This window comes from Hakea prostrata, chromosome 9 (genome assembly GCF_041222555.1).
Source record: "Hakea prostrata isolate BN-2017 chromosome 9, UWA_Hpros_2, whole genome shotgun sequence".
In the NCBI taxonomy this organism is placed as follows: Eukaryota; Viridiplantae; Streptophyta; class Magnoliopsida; order Proteales; family Proteaceae; genus Hakea; species Hakea prostrata.
In genome coordinates this window covers 25,391,990-25,412,212 of record NC_142608.1, presented here as the reverse complement: position 1 = coordinate 25,412,212, position 20,223 = coordinate 25,391,990, and the positions used below count along the sequence as shown (strand labels likewise).

Here is a 20,223-nt window from a genome sequence, read left to right as displayed (position 1 = left end):
TGAGTATGTTGTTGGATATATTGTTGGATACTTTAAGGGCCTGTTTGGTTACATGAATCCAGAAATTTATACCCGTTTAGTTTGATTGTGAGAATCTCTGGATTCATGAAATCTAGAGATTCATCTTTCTATGCTAAAAATGTGAATTTGTAGATTTATAGGTATGGGGTGAAATTCAGAGATTTCATTGTCACTATAAAAACTATACATTTGTGTATTCACAAAAGTCACATCGACCAAATTTTTCTTTAGGATGAATCCATAAATTTTATTTCACAACCAAACAGTTAATTTTATGCATTATGATTCTGTAGATTTGAAATCTCCATACTCATGTAACCAAACAGGTCCAAAACAGCAGTAGATGTAAGCAACATTTCCGTTAGAATTTCTCTCTCCAATTCCTTATTCCGTTAGTGCGCCAACACAATTTAGTGAATCTAATAGAATCCAGTACACGACTTCTGACCTCACAATAATATTATTGTGCACTGCACACACGACCAAAAACATTTTCACCTTAAAAGGTATAAAATGTTATTTTTTGGGTGATTTTTATTTGGACTTTCTAAGGTTTGATCATATTTTTTGGTGATTTTTATTTGAACTTCCTAGGTTCGATGTAAGTTGATGACATTATGCATTGCATTTGACTCTTGTTGAATCCATAGATAAATCCAATTTATAATAAAATGTTATTTTTATACAAATGCTTTTTTGTCTTTTCAATTTTCATTTTCAACTTATCTGAATTCAAAAAATAAAAAGATATGAAATGCCAAACACCAGCAGTTTCATATTGAAATAACCTCCTTCTACATGATTATATTATATATATATATATATATGGTCAAAAAAATAATGTCCTCAAATTTTATTTATTTTTAATATCACAAGTGAAGCATTCCAAATGACTTACATCAAACCTCAAAGTTGGGTAGGAATTTTTGCCCTTGGCTCAAAACAATATTTGATTCTACTAGATCTTATGTTTTTTTGGTAATATTGACTCAACTAGACCCAAGAGCCAAAAAGGACATCATAAATCCTCTTTTTGTTGGTAAAACACATCATAAATCCAGGGTTTTGGATATTTTTTGCGTCTGAAAAATAATAAAACCATGATATTTTTAAGTCACGGTTTTCAAATTTCTAGAATTGCAATCAGTAAGACCTTGTTTCCCCTTTCAAAATCTTATACAGTTTTGTAATGTTCTCCAATAAAATCCTATAAAATATTTTACGACAAAACAGAGCATCAATAAACACTCCTTCCACCAGAGTTTATGGGGGGAGAAAAACATTTCCAATCAAAATTTAATATAGAAGTCCCATCCACTGCTCTTAAACCATCATCTCTACCATTAGAAGCAAACAATTGTCACAAACAGCAAAAAACCAACACCTTTATCAAGCGAATGTGCCCATTGATGAACCAATACATATTTATAATCCACTGCCTGATCGGGCACACTGCTCCTGACGTACAACTCAAATTACTCAATTTTGAATCCTTAAAACAACATATACAACTCAAATTACTCAATTTCGAATCCTTAAAACAGCAAGATATAAAACACAAATCTATAATCTGGAGAATCTACAACTTACGTAAAGTCAAGATGATGATAATGACATGGCATAACAAAAAAAATTTATCCCCACCTTAACAGGAAAACAATCTCATTGGAAACTAAATATGGTTTTCAAAACCTGCCACTAGGGGAGGGGAAAACATTTCCTTTATCATGCAAAGGGATGAGATGAAATGCGTGCAGAGAACCACGATTTATAAGACTATAAAGCTGAAACGATGGCAACCACCCAACCTCATATGCCAAACATCAAATCCATGACTTTAGACATGACAGATTTGGCAGGAGCAGCAATGGTACCACCTGAACGTTGAATACTAGAGTTACCCTTATTCTGCACAGAATAGGGACGAGGAGAGACCCGAGGTATCAGCTCAGAGTTTCTACCGGCTGGAGTAGACAGAATCATGAAACCCTGGTTGTTAGACCTTTCATTCAGGGCCTGGCGTTGGATTGGATCCAAGGTCTTCACACCAACAATCAGCAGTCCATTGATTTGCATCCCATTCTTGCTGAGAGCCTTCAGAGCATCAGAACGATTCTGCATGAACGAAGAAGTCATCAATTTATTCAGAGAATTGGGAGCGTGTCTAATATACTTTCCAAGTGCAGCAGTTTCATGCATTGGATGAGGGTTATTAGTGGAAACATGAAAATGGAGAAGGGGAGAAGGTGAGGATTTGACATTTTAGAAGGGTTCACACAGTGTTCTAAGTCTAGGCAGGACTGCTAACATGCAGTTTGGGAAAAAATGCTATTCAAACTAGCATCCCATATTTTCCATTGTAAACACAAGTCCTTACCCAGTAAGCATACAAAAAATAAAATACAATGCTTGATGCAAGTTCAGTACCTTTAACCTGACCATGCACAGCAGCTAAATGTACAACCACTGTATGCACCATTTATCCATACTAACAACCAGCCTAATTATCGATCCAACATATCATGAATTAATCATTTTATCCTCTGTTAATAATACTATTTTTTTGAAAGCTGTGGAAAAAATCAACATTGCAATACAATTTCCATGCATGGACACGCTTAGCTTACTCATCAGTCCAGAGCGGACAGTTGGGCTACACCTACCCCAAACACAAAATGCTGATTTCCCTGAATAATACCCCTACTAACGATAGAAACCCACAATGAGTTGATGACAATCTCTTGTAGACTATTTGAAGTACTACCTTACCTTACTCCACTCTTTGCCATCTAGCTAGCAAGCCAACGGGACATGTGGGAAAAGCAAGGTTTTTATCGGCAATACAAGGAACCAGAGGACTTTATTCTCTTGGAAATGAGATTGCTTCAGCAATCAACAGTTCAATCAATCAATGCTAAACCCTGCCCAGGATAAGCCACACAAAATAGCCAAACAAGATGGACTCTAACCTTGAAGCACTGGAATCGGGACTCAATTGAAAGCAAGATCCTTCATCTATGCAAAGTGTGAAGAAGCAGTGAATATTGCACAAAAAAAAGAGAGAGAAAGAAAAAAAAAGAAAGAAACAGGATAGCACTATCTGCAAAGAGCCAAAATTGCCATTGGATCTCAAGTTCACAACTCACTTGAGTATAAGAAACCCCTAATAATGGTAAATATTCCTTCATTTACATTCCAACTGCTATGAGTACTATTATCATTATATATGATCATAAAACAGTTCACTTGCATCCACCACAAAAAACCATGTGCCCTGTCATCAGGATTTCTGTAGACCCTCATAAACCCTTATCAAACCACCAGTCACTCATGTAGTTGATGCGTCAAACGGCAACTCACTTCATCATTTAGAATAGAACAAGGTTTTATATTTCAGTATCCTTAACTCCACTAGTATTTGCTGCCGGTCCCAAGCTCGGGTAAAGGAGGAGGGTTGGTGCGTCAGGTCGATAGTCGGCACCGGAAAAATCTAGCCAAACCCTTTTCAACCTTATAAGATAAAGAATATGCTAGGACGTCCCTCAACAAAACAAGCGACGTGCTACACTATGGCCCGGGTGTACTGATAAGTGGGCAAGGGTTAGCTAGGGCGTCCCCTATTAGCAACGTGTCGCATTGGCGTCCAGATGCGGTGATAAGTAGGCAAGGGTTCTCACGCCGTGGATGAGTGCGGGTAAAGAAGCTAGTCTAAAAACGTAAGATTAGATTGACATCTAAGAACATAGGATCTTTAACAGGTAACAGCTCATAATTGATAGATGTTATAAGGAAAATAATGATTAATTTAGGTTGCATTCAAGAGATTAGATGGAAGGGTAAAAAAGCTAAAAAGTTAAATGACTTAAAACTTTGGTATACTGGGGATAAAACTAAAAAAAATGGAGTAGGTATAATAGTGGATAAAGATTTTAAGAATGATGTGGTGAATGTTAAAAGAGTGGATGATAGGATTATGGCTTTCAAGCTTATAATGGAGAAAGAGATGTTAAAATATAATTTGTGCATATGCACCTCAAGTAGGATTGGATGAAAGTAAAGTTAGAATTTTGGGAAAATATGGATGGATTAATGCAACGAATTCATCAAGGAGAAAAGATTATCATAGGAGGTGACCTAAATGGACATCTTAGAAAATATCAAAGAGGCTATGAGAGTGTACATGGAGGATATAATTTTGGAGAAAGGAATGAGGAAGGGATCTCAATTTTAGATTTTGTTGTTGCTTTTGATTTATATATTGTAAATACTTACTTCAAAAAGATAAATGAGCATTTAATTATCTTCAAAAGTGGACATCATAGAAGCCAAACAAATTTCTTCCTAACTAGAAGGATTGATAGATTGTTGTGCAAAGATTGCAAGGTGATACCAGGGGAAAGCTTAACTGCACAACATAGACTTGTGGTCTTGGATATGTGCGTAGTCTGAAAAACTCATAAAAGGTGCAAGGTTAACTATCTTAGGAAAAGATGGTGGATCTTGAAGGAAAAGTGTTTGAAATCCTTTGCTAATGAATTAGTCAACAAGGAAAATGAGATTTTGAGGGGGACACTAATACGATGTGGAATGAGATGGTTATGTGTATCAAGAAGGTTGTTAAAGATGTCCTAGGTGAATCAAAAGGGAAGCTCCATTCTTATAGAGAGACTTGGTGGTAGGATAGTGAGATTCAAGCTGCCATTAGGAATAATAAAGCTAGTTTTAAGACATGGCAAAGAACCAAGAATGTTAAAGATCTTCAAAGGTATAGGTTGGCTAGAAATGAAGCTAAGAAAATTACAGCAAAAGCAAAGAGAGGAAGCATGAAGAGTTATACAATAAGTTGGGCACAAAGAAAGGGGGGGAAATCTACATATAAGATAGGCAAAATAAGGGAAACGAAGAGTAGAGATCTTGACCATATTAGATGTATTAAAAATGGAGATGGTAAAATACTAGTATATGATGAAGACATTAAGAAAAAATGGGAAAATCTATTTCTTTAGTCTACTAAACGAACATACTTCAAGTGATTTAAACGATTACACCGTTCACCAAGGTACTAATTTTCAAACATTTATACGGAGAATTTCGATGCCCGAAGTAAAAGAAGCGCTAAGGAGGATGAAACAAGGCAAGACACAAGGTCTTGATAAAATCCCAATAAAAGCATGGCAGAGCTTAGGAACCCATGGGCTAGTTTGATTGACTAAGTATTTAATAAGATTATAAGTACTGGGAAAATGCCAGATGAATGGAGGAGAAGCATCGTGGCAATTTACAAAAATAAAGGCGAAATTCAAAGTTGTAATAAGTAATAACTATAGGGGCATAAAACTCATAAGCCATACCATTAAAATAATGGGAGGGAGTAATTGAATATCTTTTGAGACACTAACCACAATTTCGGAGAACCAATTTGAGTTTATGCTGAGAAGATCTACAACAAAGGCTACTTGCCTAATTAAGAGACTTATGGAAAAGTATAGAGAGTGTAGGAAAGACCTTAATATGGTATTTATTGAACTAGAAAAAACTTATGATAGAGTTCCTAGAACTTTAATCTGGCAAGTACTAAAGAAAAGAAATGTTCCAAGTAAATATGTGAACATAGTTAAGGATATGTATAATGGTTCAGTGACAAATGAAAAAACAGTGGGGGGACAAAGTAATGAATTCCCAATTACAGTTGGACTACATCAAGGATCATTTTTAAGCCATATTTATTTGCACTTGTAATGGATGAATTAACCAAAGACATTCAAGACGAGGTCCTTTGGTGTATTCTTTTGCTAATGATATTGTGTTGATAGATGAGACTCAAGTAGGGATTAATACCATGTTAGAATCATAGAGAGCAACTTTGGAATCAAGAGGCTTTAAACTAAGTAGAACAAAGACAAAATATCTAGTTTGTAACTTTAGTCATAATTGGGCAGACGTTGAGGTGGTAAAACTTGACAATAAGGAGATTCCTCAGAATGATTGTTTTAGGTTTCTAGGTTTAATCATAAATAAAAGAGGTGATATAGAGGATGACGTTTCCCAAAGAATTAAAATAAGGTGGATGAAGTGGAAAGGTGCGTCCGGGGTCTTCTGTAATCGATGTATTCCATTAAAGCTTAAAGGAAAATTCTATAGGATCATCGTTCAACCAACTATGATTTACGGTGTAGAGCGTTGGGCTGTTAAAAAGAATCATATAGATATACTCACTATAACATAAAAGAGGATACTAAGATGGATGAGTGGCAAAATTAAGAAGGATAAGATAAGAAATGATAATATTAGAGTTGGTCTGGAAGTTGCTCCCATAAGTGATAAGCTTCAAGAAAGTCATTTGAGGTGGTACGGCCACGTTCAACGGAGACCTTAAATGCCCTGGTATAGAGTAATGATATAATCCAAATTGAAGGAATTAAAAGAGCTAGGGGAAAACCTAAGATAACCTTAAGAGAAGTGGTGAGAAAGGATATACATAGCTTAAGCCTTGTATCTAGCATGCCCTCAAACAACATTGATTAGAAGGCAAGAATCCATGTAGCCAACCCCATTTAGTTAAGATAAGGCTTATTGTTGTTGCTGTTGTTATTATTATTGTATCCTTAACTGGACATCCATTAGAAACCAAGCATTTGTTCCCGATAAGTCCCTACCAAGGATCAGACGAATTGATTAGTTCATTTCCCTATGTCCATGAAGATGAGGCACAAAGAGCAGGATCTAAATCCCAGCAAGAGGATCCTCCTTTATGTTTCACATTTCTCATCAGGCAAATCAATCAAGGAATCCAAATGACAAAAACAAGCACCATATCAACTATTTAATCTCTGTCCAATTTGAAAGTGGGGAGCTAGATTGACCTAACCAAATACCCTTAATGATTATTAATAAAACCCTACTAATACTTCCCAAAATCAATACAAGAATGCAAGAATTTAACAAGATAACACTAGTTTTTATGGAGCCAGTCCCCCCCCCCCACACCTCACAGTGTTCCCTCAGCCTACGGCTGTCCACAAGAATCTCCAAACATTTGATCCCCTCTCCTCACTCTTCTCCCTCTATTTATTATCTCAACTAACCCTCATTCTCTCTCTCTCCTCCACTTGGCCTCATCCTAGGGTCCTAACAACTACCGGCCCCTCGAAAATCACCTTGTCCTCAAGGTGATGGAAATTTTGAAACTTAGTCTAGGTTTGCCACACCGCCAGGCCATTTCAGCATCATTCTCTAAGATCCAATAGCAGGCCCATTTCTAAGGATGCATTTGACCAATGGTGTGCAATACTCGATGCCTCTCTATTGCACAGCTCCAAGGACGCCTCAAAGGAAAAATCAGACTCCTGAAAAGAAAAAATCAGAGTTGCGGCATTGCAGTTCCTCTCGAACAGTATGCCAGTCACCGCCCAAACACCAAAGAGGGTAGATGAAAGCCCAAGAGGTGCAAAGCTGCCATTACCAGAGTGGGGTCGCAGAGAAGACCAAGAAGCAACACTTATATCTGTCTAAAAATCAGCGTCGAGGTGAGCTATTGCAGTCGTCGATTTCATGGTACAGGTAGTGATGGAGCGCAAGTCCTCCTTAGGCCTCACACCCTTCTCCTATTTACGGAAAAAATCAAAGGAACCGAGCAAGGGTTTGCTCCGGCAGAATTCCAGTCCAGGTGTTGTTGGAGCAAATCGTATCCCTGCAAAGATTGACTATGTTGGGAGAGGAACCCCAAAGATCTTGTTCCTTTGCGCTAGAGACCCTAAAAAGATCAGTGAGACAACTAACAATCCTAGCGCAATTGTTGCAACGATGCCTTCCTGTCCGTCTCGATGGTGAGAGGTTGAAGATGACGGTTTACTATGTTGGTTCTATCGAACCGCTGGGTTGGTGAGTATTTGGTTCGAACTGGTCTCTTGGTTTGGCTTTGGACCACCCGAAACATTTGGGCTCAAGTTAGTGTTGAGGAGGTTTGGGTTTAGGGTAAACCAAATGGGCCAAGCCCATGAGTGATGGAGGAAAAGGGGTGGGGTCCAAATACTTAAAACCATGGGTTAAAAGAAATGGGTTAGGCGTTGGTTTGTTGGGCTGGATTGGGCTTTGGTTTAAGGAAATAAGTTGGGCCCATAGGGGGTCTTTTAAATGGGTTAGGTCTAAGCACTTAAAATGGTGGATTAAGGAATATGGGTTGGATATTTGGTGGATGAAATAAGATGGGCTGGGGTTTAATGGAGTGGGCTTGACCCAAGGGGTTTTCTTTGGGGGTCTAGCGGCCCAGTCTTTGTAATCGGTCCACCTCGGCTTAAGAGGTTCTAGGTTTTTTGAGCTCAAACCGAACCGATGAACCGGTTGAGAGGCGGTTTGAATGAAAGAGCCTCCTTCTCCTTCTCTTCTCCTTATTCGACGATTTGTAGCAACCCTAGCTGCCGCCTGAAGTTTTCCGCCGGCAGCGACTGAGCTCTCCTTCTTCAATTCAGCGGCAAGATTCCTCGCTGCCCAGACGTTAATCCGGTAGGCATCAAAACCCGAAACTCTCATTCGCTTCTCTCTCTTCCCAGTTTTACATGGAACCACCGTGGTAATCAACCGATTGTTTCCGGCGATTTCACTTGGCGGTCTTTCATTCGTGTTTGCTTGGTCTCCCATTTCCACCACTGTGTTAGCACCCATAATTTCTTCCTGGTTGTTGTGCAAAATCACACTCACCTCTATCGATTGGCCATCACCGAACTCGATTTGCAAGGCCTCTCTGAAACTCACCCAATCAAACACCGGCCAAGATCTTGCATAAACCCAATCCAATGCAACCCCTTCTAAATGCTGGAGAGCTATACCCAATCGTTGGTCATCATCGATGTGGTGTTCCCAGCAAAACAAGAAGACCTGCAATAGCCATCTCTGCACATTGTCTGTGCCTGAAAACAATTGCAATACCATCGCCTCTCTAGGATTGAACTACTCTGATGCCAGTTGATAAAACCCTACTAATACTTCCCAAAATCAATACAAGAATGCAAGAATTTAACAAGATAACATTGGTTTTTATGGTGCCAGTCACCCCCCCACACCTCACGGTGTTCCCTCAGCCTACGGCTGCCCACAAGAATCTCCAAACATTCGATCCCCTCTCCTCACTCTTCTCCTTCTATTTATTATCTCAACTAACCCTAACTAACCCTCATTCTCTCTCTCTCCTCCACCTGGCCTCATCTTAGGGTCCTAACAATTATCTGCTAGACAAGTTGAGATCAAAGATGAGCCTCTTCCACATGAGAAAAGTTGAAATTGAGGAGTGAACTAGAAGGGCTGAAATTGCTTCCACCACCTCCAACAAAAAGAGAGGCAAATCCCCCATGGACAAAATAAAATTCCATCCATTCCACAATAAAGATTTGTAAGAGAAGGGTAAAGAAAAAAGACAGGGAATTTGAGTGAAGTAGCGGCTCACATTTCATAAAGCAAGACCAACCAATACTAGTAATATGTAGGTGATGATCTGTCTAAACATGCATATAGCCAAAAAAAACAAAGCTAGAGGCTGGTATGGGCATTGGCATCAGATCCACTATGTAGACCATTGGAGGTCCCAATTTCAATCAGCAGACCCATTTAATCCAGTCTCAGCTAAAGAAAATCCTCTGGTTTCCCCTTAGAGATCTATCAGCTTCAGATGTTTTACAAGGCCACACAAACCCATTCTTTTTATGTAGGAACATATCATCGCATAGCATCATTTATTGTCAGTTTGACATGGAACTGAAGCAACTACAGAGTAGCCAAATCGCCAAGAAAGGAAAATAGTTTCAACCAACATATATTTCCGCACAAGCAAAGTCTTCAGTTTTTTTTTTTTTTTTTTTTTTTTTTTGGTGGGGCGGGGGGTGGGGGAGAGAATTTTTTCCTATGCATTCTTACCGCCAAAAAGTTTTGCTGTGAGCTTGTTTCGATACCATGACATCAGCCTCCAACTGTTCCAATATAAGGATTACTATTTCGGTGCTAATATCTAAACATGCAATTTTCACCGACATAAACAAATTGCATATCCCAAGTTGCACCTGAATGGAGACAAGACGGCAACGGAAAACATCAACAACCAAACTTTCGGCAACGAACATCACTAACAATAATTATTATCCTCCAGTATCTTGAAAAGTTTCTCCAAATAAATCCACACCACCAATACATGAAGCGAACTGGAATCCCACAAAGAAAACAAAGGCTTGGATAACCATAATGAGAGTGAGAGCAACTTATGAGATAGATTTGAGGGGGTAGATTAAGTTTACATACAACCAAACCCACAAGTCCAGTAAGTATCCTGACCCAATTAGGACATGGAAGAGCAGAGGGGGGAAAGCTCATTTTTGAGTCACTAACCTAACCTCATGGCACACAGCAACAGTCTCAGGTGGGTGCTCCAACTCAAGTTCACTAAACATCTCTCACTCACCCACCCACCCAAGGGATACTAAATCATTCATCCAAGTACCACTTAAAAATGACATACTTATCAAGACAATCCATAAGATATGATTACAAGCAAGGCAAAATTTTCTAGTTTTATCATGTGGTGTAGGGAATCATTAACTTTAATATAGATTTCTTGAGCATAAGTATGGTTGTTCTAAGTGTCCCTTGCACATTGTTGGGTGCAATGATGGCCAGCAAGAATGGCATTGCTAACCTTAACAAAGGCTATAAGGTGGATGGAATCCACTATGATACAAGGCATCGCAAGATTACATACTTACTCATGAACAAGACTGCTGAGCAACCCTATCTAGAATATCCAACCTCTGGATGAAAAAACCTAAAAGATGATACAACTGAATGATACCATAGAAAAGAAGAAAGCCTATGGTGCTTGGTTTAAAAAGGATTGTAACACAAGCTTTAATGTGTTAGCAGTGTGCAGGATGACCTCATAGGTGTACCCGAAAAATGCACCCACCGCCAAGTCAATATGGGACCAGGTAAAGTTACAACATGGAGACACATCAACTACGAGGTTAAGGGTTATAATTTTAAAGTTAGAGATGTCTCATAAGGATTCCAAATACACCATATCTAAACATCTTAGAGTTTTGAAAGACATTATCATAAAATTAAGGGACGCTACATGATCATAAATTTAAAGGATGCTAGGTATATTCGTACAGATGAGCAATAAGTTGAAACCATAATCAAGACACAACATGGTCCCAAAACAGTTCAATCACATATTGAAAATACCAACACTATTAATGATAATGGCCACTCATGTGAAGCTTTAGGCAAAGCACCAAAAGGCTACCCATAAAAAAGCCGTTATGTTCCAAGTCAGGCAGTACAAAAAATCTGCATTGAAGAGCAAAAAGACAAGGCAAAGTAGGAAATTAAGATAAAGCACTACATCAAAAACCAAGCAGAGGCTCCATCAAGCCAAAAGGTGGCAAGAGTAGCTTCTTTTTTTTGGTGGTGGGGGGGGGGGGGGGAAGGGTGGGGAAGACAACCTATCCAAGGTCTTTTATAGCTATCAAAAGATGGGGCACTTCAGTTGTAATTGCACTAACCCAAAGAAGGTACCATTTCAATCCTCAATACCCATACCCAATCTGATTAAATTATACATACAAAGGCACCAAGACATGTAACACGAGATGGAAGAGGATACATAGACTATATGAACATTATAGATGGTTCCCGATAAAATCTAAATGGGAAATTACACAACTGAAATAGTACAAAGAGTTGGTACTTATCAACCAGCTATACGAACTAGAGCACCAATTTCTTCATAATATGTTGTGTCAAAAGCCCAAAATAATCTAGTTTTCAGTTTCAGCGTTCCCACTTTTAAGATAATCCGTATCTCTGACAATAGTTTAATTGGAAAACATTATGACAGTTTCTTGGACTATTTTTATTTGAGAGTGGTTTTATTACATCAGATTGAATTAACATTGTTGTTTCTTCATCTTCAGTGACTGCTAATAATAATTCTGAACCAATCACCTGTCTTTCTAGGCTACAACACATAAGTCATGATAAGATGACCATGCTAGCTAGAGAAAGTCCCCTAAGCTCACTCAGTAAAGTCAACATACCAACATGTGAGCCTTGTTTAGCTGATAAGGATCATCATCCGAATTACATAGACCCTATAGCTTGTCCACCTAGACATCTTCAAACCAATGAATGTGAAGGCACCCCATGGTGCTTCTCATTTCATTACTTCCATTGACGATTATTTGCAATCACTCGCTGCTATGAAGCATTCATCAGGTTATTTCAAACACTTCATAGTAGGGGTTCAGAATAACAAGAGAAGAGTTAAACAACTCCACGCATTGGTCGTAAATGCACATATCTATCAGAATAGTTAAACAAACTACGTGAGAAAAAATAATCAAGAAGCAGTTGACAATTCCTTGCACCCAGCAAAAAAATCTGTAATGGAGCAAAGAAATAGAGCACTTTTAGACAAGGTTCCGTTGATGATCGCATAGACCATCCACCCAATATCCTTTTGGGAGACACTCTTGTGAGTTTACAGAGAGTCATCACATTGTCACACTTAGTTCCCTGCACTTTGTATGAACCATGAAAAGGCAAAAAGTGCACCCTAGGTATATGCAACCATCAAGATACATAAACTGTGCTCATACTAATTTTTCACCTTGGAAAAACTCAGCCTAGCGATAGAAAATGTAACTTAATTAGATATTTTGATGGCTTCAAAGGCTACCTATGTACAGTAAGATGAACGAATGACAAAGATTAAGTCATGTGATGCAGACTTTCTAGCAATCAATTCCGTACTATTGAGACATTAGCAAGGATCATGAACTCTATGACATAGACACTAATAAAAGCATATCTTACTCAAATACAACAATGAAAATTATGCAGATCCAGAACCAAATTAGTTTACTTTGAAATCAACCTAAAGGTCCACACATATGGGTGTTGGCCTTTGTTTAATATGCTTGTGTGGTCATGAACCTATTTTATGGGCCCAAAAGTTTAGTGTCTAGTCTAAGTACGAAAATAGGTAAATTAATTAGTTAAGTGGAATTCATCCAAAAAAATTAGTTTGACTTCATTTCTTTTCACTTACTTCCCAACCTAAACTACTTGCAGCAAAACAGACACCTACTTTCAAGGATCAAATGAAACGGCCTAAAATTAAAGATTTTATAAATATATATATATATATATATATATATATATATATATATATATATATATATATATATATATAAAAAAAAAAAAAAAAAAAAAAAAGGTAAAATCAAATTGTGAAATACTGGATTACTACACTGGAAGCTCAAAAAATTGTGAACAAGAAAGTACAAGTTGATGAAAAGAAGAAAAACCTCATAAAGAATATGCATATAGTTAGCCTCTCTAGGACCTGGCACATGTCTCAATATCACGCCACATTTTTCAAACTCCCGCAACACAAAATTGGTATCACCTGGAGAAAATCTGAATGGCAAAATGTAAAATAAGATTATTTAACATTGAAATGTGTTGCATAAAACATACAGCTGATCGCAAGGATAGGCATTGTCTCAGGAAATTTGGAAAATGTAAAAGAACAAGTTAATTAAAAGGGTAGAGACTGAATATGTAAAACAACACATGGTACTAATAATAGAGACAATTGACAAAACAAAAGTACGATAAATGCAGTATCCAACAAATCTGCCAACTAAACTTCAGTAGTAAATCCTTCAAGTGCAAAGATCTAATAGATTTTTCACAAATTTACAAAGATAAATAAAACAAATAACAAGTTCCTAACAAGGATATTAATGGAAGTGAAAGCACATACAACTATTACAGAACTCTATCAGAATCCCAGCAGTAACCTCATAAAATTCCAGCTGAGGTTCCAGCAATTGTCTAAGAATCCCCAACCTGAAACTTCATAATGTTGAAGGGCCAATAAAGCCAATAAAAGATTACTTTCTAGTAAAATTCAAGGACATGGACAATCTGGATGATTGATGAATACCATTCGCTTAATTGATCAACAGTAATAAGCTGGCAATTATGTTTCAAGTTATAAAAAGCCAAGTATGGACCCATCTGTAGTTATATTGTGTCATGAGTTCATCGGATGCATGCATTCTCACATGAGGATATTGAGGATACCAGGTATCAACAACGGATCAGCCATACCACTTTTGGCAGATTGGACTCTCAAAACAGAAAAAACTACCGACAGAACAAGCACAGAATCACCATCAAGAACCAACAAGTCCTTACCGCCACCTTAAATGAATAAACAAATTGCACAATTTTATTAGAACAAAACAAGGTGGAGAATAAGTCTTAGTGGGATCTGCAGTGCCAAGTAGGGGAAGTCCTGCAGAAAAAATAGCTCAATGCCATGATGATAAAAGGATTAACACCTCTGTTGGAGTCAGAGGTATCTAATTAGACTTTCTACCCACCCTTTCCTATTGTTTCTTTTTTCTTTTTCTTTTTTAATTATTTGTTTCTGTCTTATGTTTGAGATAGGAGTCGATAATTGAACCCAATGTATTATATGAGGGCTTGAAGAGAACACTTAGGAATTTAATATGTGATGACAATGGGGTAAGGCAGTAAATAGACAGTGCTCCTGGAGTAAGAAAGAAAATAGGTAGACATTCAAGAGAAAGGGTACAGGGACATTATTCCTTGAATTATAAATATCAAAGGTTACTTTTCATCAAGACCGAAAAGCAAAAGTACTAGCACTAAGTCTGTTCACGAAGTAAATAAGAAGCCTCAAACAATTGAGTTAAAACCCCTAAAAGGTTTAAGAATTTAATCAAGGCAGACAAAATAGCATAAATAGGACGAACTTGTACAGACAACAAAAGGGGAAGTGGGAAACGAAGACAAAATCCAGTAAAGTGGAACAATACCCATAAACTGTAACCCATTCTTCCTCGTCAAGGTCGCTGGCTGGTAAATTATTCCTCTGCAACTCAGGTCTGGCAACTTCTCTTGGTGGGGGTAACAAAACTAATGCACCAGGCTGAACCACACCCTCAACTGGTGAACCCTTCCCTTTATCATCATGGTCACTTCCACTCTTTCCAGGGGACCACCAGCTCGAGCTTGCAGGGGTTTGCTGCATTTGTTGTGCCCCCATTGTAGCATAAGAAGTGCTCGCCTCAGACTTGCTCTTCAAGGGAGAGAGAGAATCTCGGCGAGAATCGCGAAGAGGTGTCCTCAACTCCGACTTTGTTTCTGGAGACACTACTGGATAATCCATAGTCCCAGCTTCCGGAGAGAAATCTGCACGGTCTTCCAATGTGAAGATAGGAGGTGGTGGAGGATCGGCGCCCCCAAAATTCTCTCGCCATAGAGCAGACACTGCTGCTGCCTGACCTGGGCTCATGAATTTTCCTCTAGGTGCAGAAACTGGTGATGCCAAATCATTGAAAAAAACCGATTGCCTTCCAGATTTTGAGGTTCTCTGCACTGTGGTGCCCATTCCTTCACCTTTGTTAAACGAAGCAACCTATCACCAAGGTGCCTACAGATCAAACACAGACAAATTAGCGTACACTATAAACGAAAACCGAATCGTAGAAATTCATGTTGGGTTGTATTGAATTTACGAGAACGAAGTTTTCTAGGATTCAAGTAATGAGCACCTGATTGGAGTGATTTCGCTTTTGGGCTAGCAACGAATGTTAGGGTTTTGAAAATTATTTGTTTTTCCCTCGCAGGAATCACTGGTCCGGAGCAGCGCTCCTACAATGGCAATGTGGTCTACCGTAAGTCTAAAACCCTAAACTCTCCAAATGACCCGCAACTTTACTCACAACGGGTTCCATTTTCACAACTTAACCAATTCCGAAATTTTGAAGCGTAATGTTGGTTGCCGCCGGACACCGTCCAAGACAAATTTTGAATTTCGTCATGAATTTTTTTATTTTTTTGTCGGTGAAAGGAAAAATTTTTAGCACAAATTAGCAAAATTCTTGACCCCTACTCAATGCCTAAGGAAATAAAAGGCCCAAATCTATTCTCTTTATCTGGACCCCTGAGGTTTGGTCCAGCGTCACCTCCCCACCTTAAGTTTCCTTTTGCATATGGCTCCCACGTAGTTTTAATAAATGATTGGACTAGATGAATAGGCAGAAGCGTTAATTGAATAAACTAGGGGTCAAAAAGACCCTCGTTTGAAATATATTGTCTTTTCTCCTCATTTCCGGTCTCGTCCCACAAACTTCTCCGCCTTCAACTTCGAATTTGCAAGCGAAAAGGGAAACCGCAACCACGATAACTTGCTCTTATCGTCTAGAAGACCATATCACAACCTCTCAAAGAGTTCAAAAAACATCAAAATGGAATTAATGGGAACATTTTTCAATCTTCAATTCGATTTGGTTCGACCCAACAAGACTTTCGATGCACGAAAGCCATCGATTAAATCTCTCTCATGGTTCTTTGGGAAAAATTCAAAACGATGGATCTACAATCCAAAAATTAAGCAAAACGAAGGTGTTCAAGCTTGGTGGCAAAGAAGGCGGAGGACAAAAGGAAAAGGTTGATGTTAGCAACATCGAGATGGTCAACTACCGAAGAAAAAATTCGGAAAAAAAAAGCCCGTAACCAGAAGAAAAAGACCGTCAAACAAAGCCCTCAAAAACCCTAACATTCAAACTTACCATTGGTTCTCTCCATGTTGGAATTCAGATAATCCCCCAAAACGCTTTTGGATGATAAGTCTACCATTGAATTGAATATTGATGTTATGCTTTGAATTCTCACTTTTGTTTTCTCAAGGAATTAGGTGTTACTCCAAGCTTGCATCATGATTATTGAAACTCTAGTTTCTTGAATGTTTTCCTTCTAGCTTTATGAACCCTGCCAGAGTAAATCGTCCTCTTTTGCCGATTCATCTAGTCCATGAGGGTCATCGTGGTATGGTTTGATCTCCAAATGTGGCTCACTCAATCTTCTTCGAAGGTGGGGAGGTGAAGCGGATAACCGAGTGAGGAAAGAGAATTGATTTGATTGCCCTTTATTATTTATTGAGTTTTAAGATATGGGCATTTTTGGAGATTAAAAAAAATAATAAAGAGTTCCAACGAGGGTTTTTTTCACTAACGGAATGGACTAACATGTTTAATGAAACGTGTCGTTGTTTAATCATTTATTAAAACAAAAGTGGGGCTGTGCAAAAGGAACTTAAGCTGGCTAAAAGCCTGCCATTTTGGGGTGTCAGTGCAATTTGCTCAATTATATAACACTGATAGTCAAAATTACAAGTTATTCACATTAACTTTGTTGTTAAAATAAATTATGAAATTACTTAAATGCCTCTTAGAGAGTCGTTGTGGGAAGACATTATTCAGTTAGGCTCACAAGTCTCATCTCCTTGGGTTCTTAAGAGATTTTAATGCCTACTTGAATCCAGACGATAAGGTGGGTGGAGGTCTTACTCCTATTCGCAAGTACAGACCCTTCCGTAATTGCATGAATGTTGTGAACTTTTTTGAACTCCGTCGTATTGGCCATCATCATACTTGGGGTAACTACAATGAAGGGGATAATAGAATTTCTTCAAGAATTGACCATGTTGTGATCAATCAAGCTTGGATTAACACTTTCCCTACTTCCTTTGTCAACTTTGTGAATAAAGGCTTTTCTGATCACTCTCCTACGTTACTGAGCATTGATGTTCACAGCTTCAAGAAGAGGGGGAAACAAATCTACTTTTATAATCATTGGGCTAACCACCCTGATATTCTGTCCCTAATTCAATCTATTTAGCAGCAACAGGTCACCGATTCCCCTCTTTTTGCTCTCTTGGCTAAGTTCTGTAAGTTGAAGGAGGAGCTGAAGGGTTGGAGTAGATCAGTGTATCATAATTTGGATGAACAAATTGAGCTTGCACGGACTTCCCTTTACCTCACTCAATCCTTATTGCAGCAAAATGGATTATCAAATGCTCTTCTTCAAAAAGAAAAGACTAAGCTGGCAACCTATACCTGCCTCCTAAATGATAGGGAGAGTGCCTTAAGACAACAAGCAAGAACAAAGTGGATGAAGTTAGGAGATGGGAATACTTCTTTTTTCCATAAATCAATCAAATCTCGGAGGGCCTGGAACTGAGTCTCTGCAATTCATGATGGAAATGGCCAGCTCATTACAGATGAAGATGGGATAAGAGCGGAGGCAATTAATTTTTATGAGAATGTTTTTTGTAGTCCCCCCCCCCTCTCTTGTGTGCTTGCAATTTGACCTCCCAATTGACAGATCCATTAGTTTTGATGAAGGGAGGTTACTCACCTACCCAATAACAGTTGAGGAGATCAAAGGGGTTGTGTTCGAAGCAGATGATGATAATGCCCCTGGTACGGATGGCTTTGGTCTAGTTTTCTTTAAAAATAAACTTGGAGTTTAATTGGTGAGGATGTTTGTCATGGGATACTGGAATTTTTCAAAAATCTTCGTATGCCTCATACTCTCAAGCTTTCCCAACTCACTCTCATTCCAAAGGGGCAAATCTAGAATACTTTTGGTGATTTTTGCCCTATTGCAGTTAGTAGTTGTTTGTACCACTTCATTACAAAAATCATCATTAACAGGTTAAAGATGGTTATTCATAAGGTGGTGGGCCCTAATCAAATCGCCTTCACGGAGGGTAAGTAGATCACTGACAATATCCTCTTGGGGCAAGAGATTCTTCATGAGTTGCAATTTAATTGGGGTGGAGCCCGCTTCACTACCATGATTGACCTTCGCAAAGCTTATAACTCCGTGCAGTGGAGTTTCCTCTTCACCCTATTGAGTAAGCTCAATTTTCCTTCTCACTTATTCAGTGGGTGGTTCCTTATATTACTAACCCCAGTTATCTTTTTTATTGGAGTTCAATCTACCAAATTTTATTCCAATAGAGGATTGAGATAGGGTTGTTTGATGTCTCATGTGCTGTTTAATATTGTCCTTCAAGTTTTTACTAACACTCTCACCATGGCGGCTGTAGAGGGATCCATTGATTATTACCCTCATTGTAGGAAGCCTGATATAACATCCATGTGTTTTGCGGATGACATATTTGCATTGGGGGCGGTCACTCAGAAGAATGCGGAAACTCTCAACAAGCTCTTTGCGGATTTCTCCACTTTGTCCGGGCTTTCTATCAGTTGAAATAAATTTAATATTTTTTTTGCAAATTGCCCAAGTGGAATCATTGATATTTTTTTCATAATTTGGGGTTCTCCCACAACACTTTTCTAGTTAAGTATTTGGGTGTTCCTCTTTCATGCAAAGCTTTAAAGGTTCAAGACTTCAATGAGCTTATTCAAAAGGTGGATTAATGCTTGAAAGATTAAGGTTTTATCTTATGCAAGGAAGCTTACCCTTATCAAGTCGATGCTTATGAGTATCAGTTCTTATTGGCTACATGTCCTCCCCTTCCCTAAATTTGTTATTAATCATCTTGAGAGCTTGATGGCAAAATTCCTTTGGAAGGGTGGAAAATCATGGGTCTTACAGAGTCGCGTGGAAGTCCATCTATAATCCTAAGGAAGAAGGTGGCTTGGGGTTGTGAAGCTTAGTTGAATGGAACCGAACTAATCTTGCTTGTCATTTTGGAACCTCGCTTCTAATCAACCCTCTTGTTGGGCTTCTTATGTTCACCATAGGTGGTTGGAAAGGGATTCCATTTGGTCTCTAAGTACCCCTAGTAGATTTTCTTCTACTTTCAAAGCAATTTTGAAGACTAGTGAAGGTGTGATGAAGGGCATTCAAGTTCGCCTTAAGGATGGGTAGAATACTCTTCTTTGGCATGCCCTCTAAAGACCACAGACTCTGATATAGTTGAAGCATTGGGAAGAAGAAAGAAGGATTTTGTGAGGATTTTGTTAGATGACTGTGTGTCATGGCGCCTCACTACCAATGACCCTCTCCTTTTGAGTAGATGGAATGACATTCTCAAGGTTAAGCGTCACCTAAACTCCCATGTGACAGTGGTTTGGGCCCAATGCAACAGTGGGTGTTTTTCCATGTCTTCAGCTTATGAAGCTACCCTGCCTTCCTAAGCCTAAAGTCCTTTGTCATGCTCTTATATGGGGTTTTCATTGCCATCCTCACTTCAGCTTTATTGCTTGGTTAGCCGCCCTTGGCCATTTACCCACCAAGGTGGTGAGCGCGACGTGTGATGAGCACATTTATATGTGAAATCTAAGAGCATAAAGCATGCATTTT

The 20,223-nt window shown here is 38.6% G+C and overlaps 1 protein-coding gene across 1 annotated transcript; it reads right to left on the bottom strand.

The window, feature by feature from the left end:
- Positions 1-1,110: 1,110 nt before the first annotated feature.
- LOC149005054 (mitotic phosphoprotein N' end (MPPN) family protein) lies at positions 1,111-15,842 on the bottom strand. The gene is made up of 4 exons (XM_089168374.1): positions 15,657-15,842; positions 14,919-15,535; positions 13,374-13,485; positions 1,111-2,136 (listed from the first exon to the last, which is right to left on the bottom strand). Exons 2-4 carry the CDS (start codon positions 15,491-15,493, stop codon positions 1,831-1,833), a joined length of 993 nt encoding a protein of 330 aa, XP_089024500.1. The 5' UTR covers positions 15,494-15,535; positions 15,657-15,842; the 3' UTR covers positions 1,111-1,830.
- Between the last annotated feature and the right edge of the window lie 4,381 nt (positions 15,843-20,223).

Excerpts from the sequence above, each read along its gene's own strand:
- LOC149005054 (XM_089168374.1), bottom strand. The coding sequence starts at position 15,493 with ATGGGCACCACAGTGCAGAGAACCTCAAAATCTGGAAGGCAATCGGTT. Across the intron at positions 13,486-14,918 it reads GAATGGGTTACAGTTTATGG|ATTTTCTCCAGGTGATACCA; the intron begins GTATTGTTCCAC and ends TTTGCCATTCAG. Across the intron at positions 2,137-13,373 it reads ATATGCATATTCTTTATGAG|AATCGTTCTGATGCTCTGAA; the intron begins GTTTTTCTTCTT and ends TCGTTCATGCAG.